At 44.3% G+C, this 10,372-nt stretch overlaps 1 protein-coding gene across 1 annotated transcript in view; it reads left to right on the forward strand.

The window, feature by feature from the left end:
* The window catches only part of dclk1a (doublecortin-like kinase 1a), a gene marked incomplete at its 5' end in the record, with an annotated part of 91,983 nt that overhangs the window by 73,728 nt on the left and 7,883 nt on the right, over positions 1-10,372 (forward strand). Inside the window, 4 exons of the mRNA XM_083782725.1 lie at positions 2,894-2,978; positions 4,404-4,576; positions 5,540-5,659; positions 9,434-9,580. Coding sequence (XP_083638851.1) covers positions 2,894-2,978; positions 4,404-4,576; positions 5,540-5,659; positions 9,434-9,580 — 525 coding nt within the window. The remainder of the gene's footprint in view (positions 1-2,893; positions 2,979-4,403; positions 4,577-5,539; positions 5,660-9,433; positions 9,581-10,372) is intronic.

Raw genomic sequence — 10,372 nt, forward strand, 5'->3', positions numbered from 1 at the left:
TGTGTGTGTGTGTGTGTGTGTGTGTGTGTGTGTGTGTATGTGTATCTGTCTGTCTGTTTGTCTCTCTCTCTTCTCTCTTATCTCATTTGAGACACAATGTACAAAACCAGCCAACCTCCCGACCTGCACACAGACAGGAAATTGCCATATATATATTCTATCTCCATACTGGAGGAGGTGTCATAAGCACTGCTCTCTCTCTCTCTCTCTCTCTCTCTCTCTCTCTCTCTCTCTCTCTATCCATGGTGTTTCCATAGAAACAGCACTTTGTTTTCCCTCTGTGGCAGGAAGACGGAGAGAGGTAGTAGAGAGATGGAGTGAAAGCCAGAAGTGAGGAAGTAAACAAGACGCCAGTCAGACCTCGGTGGCTGATTGCCACAAATAAGGACTGATTTTGTCAACAAAAAATAACATCGCCCTGTGAAGTCTGTAAATGTATTGTTTATGTTAGATTTCTGTTATTTTAGTTTTAGTGACTTGGCATTTTGGAGGGTTTTTTGTAAAAAATAAAAGGAAACGGATTTCAGATCATGATGATAAATAGCCACCAAAATTACTAAATGCTCAAAATAATAATAATAGCCGATCTACAGATCTAGAATTCAGGCTTCTTGGGGTGCGATCTCTGAGCCCTCCATCGTCGCTTCCAGTCATCCCGGTTCTCCATACATCTGGCCAGTTCGTTGGTACTTTGCGCTCCTGCATCGATCTTGAGTACATCCATGTATGTTAGTTTGGGACGTCCTTGTGATCGATGCCCGTGTGTTCCCAGAGCACCAGTTTGTTGGCTGGCAGTTCTTGATGTCTTTGGCAGTGTCCTGCTAGTCTCATTCTCCTGGCTGCTATTTTCTGGCTGGTATTCTCTCATACTACAGAGTCTTGTTAGTAACATGTACAGTCTTGCTGATGTTACTGCACACAGTATTCTGGTGTAGCACCGTCAAGGGTTGGCTCCACCGTTGCGTAGAAGAAGCTGAGTTTAATTTGACCTGGGAGATTGGAGTTCCATAAACTGGTCATGCTATTCAAGGCCCTCCATGCCTTCCTCACTTTGAGGTCTTGCTCGGTTGAGTTGACCCATGGTCAACTTGAGTTGACCCACTAGTTAACCCACTAGGCGATAGCCTAGTGGTTAAGGCTCATACCACCATACCATTCCAGAGCCAGACGACCTATGCTGGGTGTCAATCCGCGTTTTCCTCTTACTCTTCCACTGTACTATATCCAATAAAGGTCGGAAAGCCCTAAAAGTGACGATGTTGTCGGACTAATACCTGTCGGACTCTTAGTATGTCTAACCAAAGTCTGCACACCCTTCAGGTGGCTGGCTTACATTGAAAATGAATGATAGCCCGAATAATATATGAGCAGGACATTTGGGATCCAGGACAAGCAAAGCCTCAGTAAAACCAACGTTATGCAAGCATGCATGCAACACAAGAGTCCTGACTCACACGCATGAGCACTCACTCACCTCAGAACCCGCTTGGGTTTCCAGGTCAGTGCTAGAAGTAGGGGGGAGGGAGGGCTTGAGAATCACACAACCTGTGAGTTCAGATTTCTTCAGTCACACTTTAAAACGAGGTGCCATTTAAAGTAGGACTGCTGGAACAGCAGACATTCTACTCTACTTTAATCTGCAGAGTCTGAAGAACAGACGCATGCTGAAGAACGGTCACCATCCTCAACAAAACAGTGTAGGGCAAGAGTAGAGACAAACACGGAGGATTTCATCGTGCGTATAGTACGAGATGATTTTTTACGAGAAAAGAAATAGAGAGATATGCAGTTACTCCCCAACAACAACAACAACATTCTCTTCAGGTGGAAACCAGTGGAGAATAGAGAGGCGAGAACAGGATTGTGAGGTGACAGACAGACAGACAGACAGGCAGACAGGCAGGCAGGCAGGCAGGCAGACAGACAGACAGACAGACAGACAGACAGACAGACAGACAGACAGAACAGTATCTTGTTCTCCCTTCCATTTACAGTCCCAACTAGACCACCGTCTCCTCCACACCACACCACCCCACTTCGGTTGCTTCCATGACAACCAGATGGGGAGAGAGGGGGGGGGGGGGTTAGGAGGTTAGGGATGTAATGAGTTTTCAGACAGATGCTGCATCTCAAGTGCTCTCTTCTCTCTCTGCACGTCTTAATAACCTCCTTTACTTAGCAAACAGGATGCGAGCCAGCCACATTTTAAAAACACTTTAATCATGAAAGGCGCTTGTCGTGGACGGATAAGTTGAAAGGGAAAAGATAAGCCCTTTTGGAGAGGGGTTGGGAGTAGGGTGCAGGGAAGGACCCCTAATTGCTTGTTTCCTGTTCCTCTTTTGTAGCGTTTAAAATGCAGAGACGAAAGTAGAAATGTTCAATGGAGAAGGGTTTGTTTTTGAGGTGCTTGATCGTTGATGTGCATTGCTCACATGTCTTTTGATTTCAACTTAATTTAAACCCCAGATCTGCAGGATTTGCTGTGAGCTTGCAGGTCTGATATTTTCAGCTTAAGTAGATGCTGAATACAGAATACAATACGTTAACACTTAATAGGGGATTCACACTGAGACGGACTGAGTCCGTTTCATTCGAACCGTTTCCGAATGCGGTTGCCTGGTCCCCGCTGGCCATGATTCACATTGCCCGAGATGCAACCCGGGTACAATTGCATAACACACTTTGATCATTCAGGTGGCGGTGTGCTTGATGGCTGGCGTGCACGGACACTGCCTTACGAGATCGAAACGTTGGTTTCCTCTATTTACATAATTGTTTGCATCGTGGCTATACTATGCTGCCTTTTTCTTTATCTCCTATATTTATTTTCCAAGGCCAACAGTGTGCTCCCTTCTCCTGTCTATTGGTTTACCTCTCCATGGTCTCCGTATAGGGCTCCCAGGGTTCCTCCGAGTCGTCCTCCTCCACCAAAGTGTCTTCCAGCTCCATGGAGGACGGGGATGCAGAGGCCACTGAGGGTAAGGAGAACCACATAATCACATGTTCTACAAAAAAGTATATCAATACTGCAATGTAGAAAATGCTCTGTCGCAAGTCAAAGTCTGGAATTAAAGATTTACTTAGTAAAAGTAAGTATTGGCATCAAAATGTACTTGTAATGTATTTTCAAACATCTTTGAAAATAGCAGATCTACAAGCTCACAATGCGAATCTTCAAATGGCCAAAATGTAATAGGGCTGAAGCGGTTACAGTTTTTCACGATTGTTAACACACGTTTTTCACACGGCATTCTCAAAACTGAAAACCTCACACACAAAATGCTAAACCCTGACACTACCAAGCATTTTCAGTACAATGAAGTGAAAAATTTAAAACACAATCATAGAAATGGAACACACATGAATGACAATGACTCTGGAGAATGAGCCATTTCTCCTTTTGTAAAATGACTCTGTGTATGCCTACCTTTTCATAGTCAAACAAAACAGCTCACAAATATGCAGCTGACTTTTTTACTGTAAACCAGCCTGCTCAAACCCCACAGAAACATGTTTCAAGTAAAGTACAAAATACCTAAAAAATAGTACAGTACTTAAGAAAATAAATGTATTTAGTTTTTTTCCACCACTGTGTACATGTTCATCCCATCTGATCATCACTCTAAAGCAGTGGTTTTCAACCCTTTTCATATCAACGTCCATTATTCATTCAGCATTTGAGCCACGGACCACCATTTGATGACATTTATCCTCTCAGACCGCAAAACGTAGAATGTTTTGATCAATATAACAATTCTTATACACTAATTATATATTACAGTTCACTATGAATACCTGCAGTCAGTCACACTAAAAGTCAGTCAAGTCAGTCCATCAGTCACGCCCTGTGACACGCTCCATATATGGCCAATACAGAATTCATGTTGATCTGACCTTATCTGACCTCATCAAATTCTCTATGCTCAAGACACTGCCCCCGCTGCCACCCTTAGATCTCCATTATATGGAGCTGACATTACATATGTTGGTCTGATCATTAAACCCTGTACACTCAAGACACGCTCACCTACATCTGCATATATGGAGCCGGCCAACAACTCTACATCTGACCTCACGGACACCAGATTAATAATTTAACTCCTGGCTTCTCAACTGTGCCGTATTAAGAAGCTCTGTTGTTTCAGCGCGACCTCGCCCTTTAGGCCCCCCATGGGCGTCTCACTGGTGTAGACTTCTTGTAAATTAAGTAATGCAGGTCCTCAGCAAAATGTCCTCAGCTTGTACAGATGTGCAAAAAAAGACGGGGTCCGCTGCCAAATATACATATCAATTTGGGGGTCGTTGACACAAAAAGGTTTTGGAGACACTGCTCTTAGGGGCCGCTAGGGCTATACATTAGAAAGTTGAAGTATTGTCTGGTCTATATGCTCCCACAGCTGTAGCAGACATTCCTGTGGACGAGGTTCTGACGGTGCCGTCCTACATCCAGTCACGGTACAAGGTGGGCCGCACGCTGGGCGACGGAAACTTTGCGGTGGTCCGGGAGTGTGTGGAGATCTCCACGGGCCGAGAGTACGCCCTGAAGATCATCAACAAGGGAAAATGCAGGGGAAAGGTAGGCAGGGGTACTGGTAACTAACACACTTTATCACGCGTTATAAGTGCTTGTCATAATAATGCATTCATTTATAACTACCATCTTTACTCACACATAATTAAACTGTGAATGATATGAAGCCTTATAGCATTATAATGCAGTGTACTGTAAATGCAATTATAATGCATTAGACCCGACCTTTAAGTAATGTGTTACCTGGTAGTTAATGCTGTTAATGTGCTGTTAATAATGCTGTTCCACTGAGTTTATAATGCATTTGCGACCAACACTTATAATACCTCATGAACCTTGTTATAAGTTGTTATGCACCAAGAGTTAATGGCGATAGAGTTGTACAAGCTTGTAGATCTGCTATGTTTTATACTTTTGCGTAACGATGTACAGTAGAATTGAAGTGATCATCTTGGGGTCATGTGATCGGTGACATTACGTCGGTGTACTCTGCAGCAGAGTGGTGTAAATTAGGATAGGGGCAGAAAACACTCGAGTGTTCATGCAGTTCGGGAGAGTGACATGGTGGAGTTTTAAATACATTGTTTTCAATGAGAGCGGCGCAGATATCAGCAATTTTAGGCATGTGTGCAACATGACAACTGTCTCATAATGTTTATGTTGTACTTAAACATAAACAGATTTAAGGTCATTAAATATGGGCTGTTGCCTGAGTCCATTGCGGTCTGTCAACTTCCGGTCCAGGGCTTTGTAACTATTCCGCTCCCCATAGCCGACCCTGATAGCCGCACAGAGCCGCCATAAGAAGTGAACTAACTCTCCTTCACTGGCTTTGCTCTGCAGGCCAAAGAGTACACCAACGTGATGTCACTGATCACAAGTTCTAGAATCTGGAGATAAGAGGTTTCTGCCCAACAGCAACAATATCTACTGTTATGAAACTACTTCTTCTTCTCCTCCTCCTCCTCCTCCTCCTGGTGTTAAATGGATGTGTTGACCACCATGAAGGAGCACATGATCCAGAACGAGGTGGCCATCCTCCGGCGGGTCAAACATCCCAACGTGGTCCTGCTCATCGAGGAGGTGGACACGTATGGAGAGCTCTACATGGTTATGGAGCTGGTCAAGGTAGGCTGGCCCGTGTGCGTGTGCGTGTGCGTGTGCGTGTGCGTGTGCAGGCATTCATGTTGGGGTCCTTTCCAGACACCTATCTATCTGTCAGCATCCCATGGGAACCACTCTGCAAAACAAAGCGAAAACAGAGGCCTCTTTTCTTTTGAATTTCAGTCTCAAGAGACTAGTCAGCATCAGGTGCATCAGATGCGAGAACAACAACAGGCAGAACGGAGCGATTCAAACACTCTGGCGTGTTGTTGTTATCTTGCATGCAGCACTATTCATTTAGTCACATAATGAATTCCTTTGCCTTTAAATCGTATTGAAATGAACTTGTAGTGCAGGGACAGAGGCAATAACAAGCACCCAGGGCTGGCGGATAATGGCACAATTGTTATCTATAGGCAGGTGATACATGCTAATGAGACGCACGCACACACGCACGCACATCAGATTTCTTTTTTGAGTATCGAGCTAAAAAGTTTAGGAACCACTGCAATAGAGTGCCGAAGTTCTCACTACAAGCCTGAGTTATATGTTGTTTTCTGTAGCGTGTTAAAAGCTCACAATGTGTCACGCGGTAAGAGGCACTGTGAGCTGTACAGTACGTCTGTCCCAAACCGACAGTCGACCTTACAATGTCTATTTCTGAAATTCCACTATACTAGTGGTGACATGTACCAAACTCCTGACGTCACTCGCTCATCACAGAAGTTTTTCTCTGACCAAAAATAAACCCAGCGATATTGTCGGGGAGGTGGCTCGATCTGTATCGTTTACGATAGTCAGTCACTAATTTTTGATACAGAGTTTTCTCGCTGTCAGTTGATTTTTCATATCCATTATGAGTCAAACCATAATGTTCATATATCATATGGTCATTTTTGGAACACAGTTCTTATTTGACGTGAAATTAAAAAAGTCTATGGGAATTCTGAACAGGGAAAAAGTATAGTGAGACAGGTACAGGTACACACACACACACACACACACACACGCTCACGTGCACACTAGCTGTGAGAATCAGTCCGTTTCAACATTTCTCTGGCTCTCTGCAGGTCCAGCAGAAATGTTTCTGCATAATTCACGAGGCAGCAGTGTGATCCATCTGTTGGTTTTGTAGAGTACTACAGAATGTAAATAAGATGTGTGTGCATTGTGTTGCGTTGTGTTGTGTTGTGTTGTGTTGGGTTGGGTTGGGTTGTACTGATTGTGGGGCTGGGGGGGGTATAGAGAGAGAGAGAGAGAGAGAGAGAGAGAGAGGGAGAGAGAGACGTGTCCGAACAAAGTTTGTCGTTTAGAGAACCAAGGTAACTCTGGGTCAGACAGAGAGAGAGAGAGATTGAATGCTACAATAAAGAATTCAATCTCTCTCTCCCTCTTTCTGACCTAGAGATACTTTGGTCTTCTGAATGACACATCCATCTTACCTGCTCTTTCCACATTTTGCCTGCTCTCTCTCTCTTCTCCCTCTCCTTCTGTCTGTCTCTTTTTGTCTCTCCCTACCTTTCTCTCTCTTTCTCTCCGTTTTCTCTCTCTCTCTCTCTCTCTCCGTTTTCTCTCTCTCTCTCTCTCTCTCTCTCTCTCTCTCTCTGTCTCTTCTGTGATCTGTGTGTGTGAGTCAGTGTTGTGCGTTTGTGTTTGTGCCGAGCCATGGCATTTGTCAGTGTTCACATTTTAACGAGTGTCTATGTGACTGATTGAAATTAAATTAAACAAATATAAACAAATAATTCATAATAAAAAAGCATATTCAAAAGGAAGTGGGAAGAAGCATGGCTTATAACTCTCACCCCTTCTCCGTCAATACTAAATAATATCACTCAATAATACTTGTATAACTAAATCTGTCATATTTGTACATATATATTACATTTCTACACATACATACACTTACCCCCTTACCCCCCCCCCCCCCCCCCACACACACACACACACGCACGCACACGCACACACACACACACACACACACACACACACACACACACACACACACACACACACACACACACTAATAACAGTACCCATACACCTAGTGATACACCCAGCACCTTCTTCATCCCTGTACCTCATTAAAATCGTGTTTTTGTGCTTATTTTAAACTGTTTCATGTTTGCACCGTCGTGAGTCGGAACAGGCAGAGAACAGCCCTATTTTAAGACTATCTGCTCCACATACTGGAGAGGGGAGGAAAGGGGAGGGAGGGAGGGAGGGAGAGAGGCATAGACTAAGGGTCGTAACATCCACATTATAACCTTGTGTGGGTTTTTCATTGTAAATTAACGTCCTACTTGATCATACTACAGCGTCACACAAAAGCATCATGCAAGCTCGTTGCAGCTCAAAGTTTGCAGATCTGCTACTTTTGCTGTTTTTTTTATTTGAATCCCGAAAATGCAACAGTTTTGGATATATGAGGTTTCCACCCGACAGAGTCTCACCCCAGAGTTGTGGGTGACCAATCAGAGCCCACTATTCAAAGTGAGACTTTTTTGCTGTGACGTTGGAATCTGTTTGTAACCGCCCCCTTGGAAATAAATCTTCTAATCCGAAATTCCAGACTAATATCTATGCAGTGATATGTCTGGCCATGCCAGTGTAACGTGTGATCTGCGTTGTGTTGTGGAATAATGAAGTTCTGGACGACTTTAATCTGATAAATACACAGACGTATCTGGTCAGTTTCTGTCTGTGTAACACACCCAATCCTCAGCACGTCTATAATAGAATTAACAGTGTGACCAAAAGCATGTTTTTATAAACAGTTTACAGTTTAGTATGTCAAAATAATGAATTGAAAACATGTACAAAACAACTTCATGTTGGTACATTTAGCATGTTTAGAACAACTAATATTCATCACAGTATCACAGTAAACATACAGACTCTTGTTGAAAATATAGTGTGCTGAGGAACACATCTTACCATGGGCATGTCTCATGTTAGACTGACACCACTCTAAACGTGGATGCCAGTGTTATTCAATGGGTGCCGCCCACTAACCAATAAGAAATGTCCTTACTGATGGAGCAAGTGGAACCCACTAAACTCTGTTACACCAGGCTAGCACAGTTAAGTGATATAAACCTAATGCACTCATGAAAATAGCAGACAAGGTGGAGGTAGAGTGTGTTCTTTTTCAGAGCACATTATCCCTGTTATACCATGCTCAATTTAATTAGCACATTAAAAACAGAGGCTGCAGTGTTTATGTTTTAATCTCATAATTGGACAAAAACAAAAAGAAGCAAAACAAAAGCTATGTTGTCTTGCTCAACAAACATCTGCAAGCATTTTGTTTCTATTGTTATGTAAAGCCGTTTTGTAATGAAGACTATTGTTATGTCCTGCAGTTTGAGTACTGGTTTAGAACTACGATTAGATGGCACAGAACTGCCAAAACTGCGAGAAATGGCGGAACCCATAGCACGGCACGGAGTGCCGCGCTTACGAGCTTGTTGTAGGTCTGCTGTTTTTGAAAAATCGCACAAATGTGGCACAAATCTATGAATATATATTATCAACTCAATCTTTGCTTCTGGGGGGTCCCTGGAACAACATATTTTCAGATGGGGGTCCGCAGCCAAATACAGATAATTCTGGGGGTCCTTGACATGAAAAAGGTTGAGCACCACTGACATATGTCCTGTCTGTATCTTCAACGGTGACGTCATGGACGCAAAGAAAGTTTCTGTGAAAGCTGACAATAAAGTTGTATCGTATCGTATTTAAACATAGGTTTTTCAGAAAACTGTTTTTAGAAGGTCCTTCTCTCCACACGTGCAGGGAGGAGACCTGTTCGACGCCATCACCTCCAGCAGCAGATACACTGAGAGGAGCGCCAGCGTCATGCTCTACCACCTGGCCAACGCCATCAAGTACCTGCACAGCATCAACATCGTGCACAGAGACATCAAGCCTGAGAACCTGCTGGTGAGTGTGCGTGCACGAGCTAGCGAGCGCGTGTGTGCGTGCATGCGTGCGTCATTGTAAACCCGATAACACACACCTCTCCTCATCCCACTTGGCTTCTTGAATGAGGTATGAAATTGTATCACTCACACGCACGCACGCACGCACACGCATGGCATACACGCAGATATACGCACACACGCACGCACATACACGCATGCTCACACACACACACACACACACACACAAACACTTGAGGGGGAGGTGTGGGAGACAGAGAGAGAGAGGGAGAGAGAGATGGGGTGAGAGAGAGAGAGAGAGAGAGAGAGAGAGAGAGGATGAGTCATCTGTCCTGCCCTCACATCTCCGGTTCTCTCCTCCTTCTCCAACATGCATGTGCTTTCCTTTATCTCTCTCTTTCCCTCCCTCCTATCCTCTCTCTCTCTCTTTCCCTCCCTCCTATCCTCTCTCTCACTCTTTCCTCCCTCCTATCCTCTCTCTCTCTCTTTCCCTCCCTCCTATCCTCTCTCTCACTCTTTCCTCCCTCCTATCCTCTCTCTCACTCTTTCCCTCCCTCCTATTCTCTCTCTCAATCTTTTCCCTCCCTCCTATCCTCTCTCTCACTCTTTCCCTAGGGAGGGAAAGAGAGAGAGAGGATAGGAGGGAGGGAGGGAAAGAGTGAGAGAGGGGATAGGAGCTCCTATCCCCTCCCTATATCCTAGGATAGGAGGGAGGGAAAGAGTGAGAGAGGGGATAGGAGCTCCTAATCCCCTCTCTCACTCTTTCCCTCCCCTCCCTCCTATCCTCTCTCTC

Source organism: Protomyctophum parallelum, assembly GCF_964188405.1.
Source record: "Protomyctophum parallelum genome assembly, chromosome: 1".
NCBI classification, from domain to species: Eukaryota; Metazoa; Chordata; class Actinopteri; order Myctophiformes; family Myctophidae; genus Protomyctophum; species Protomyctophum parallelum.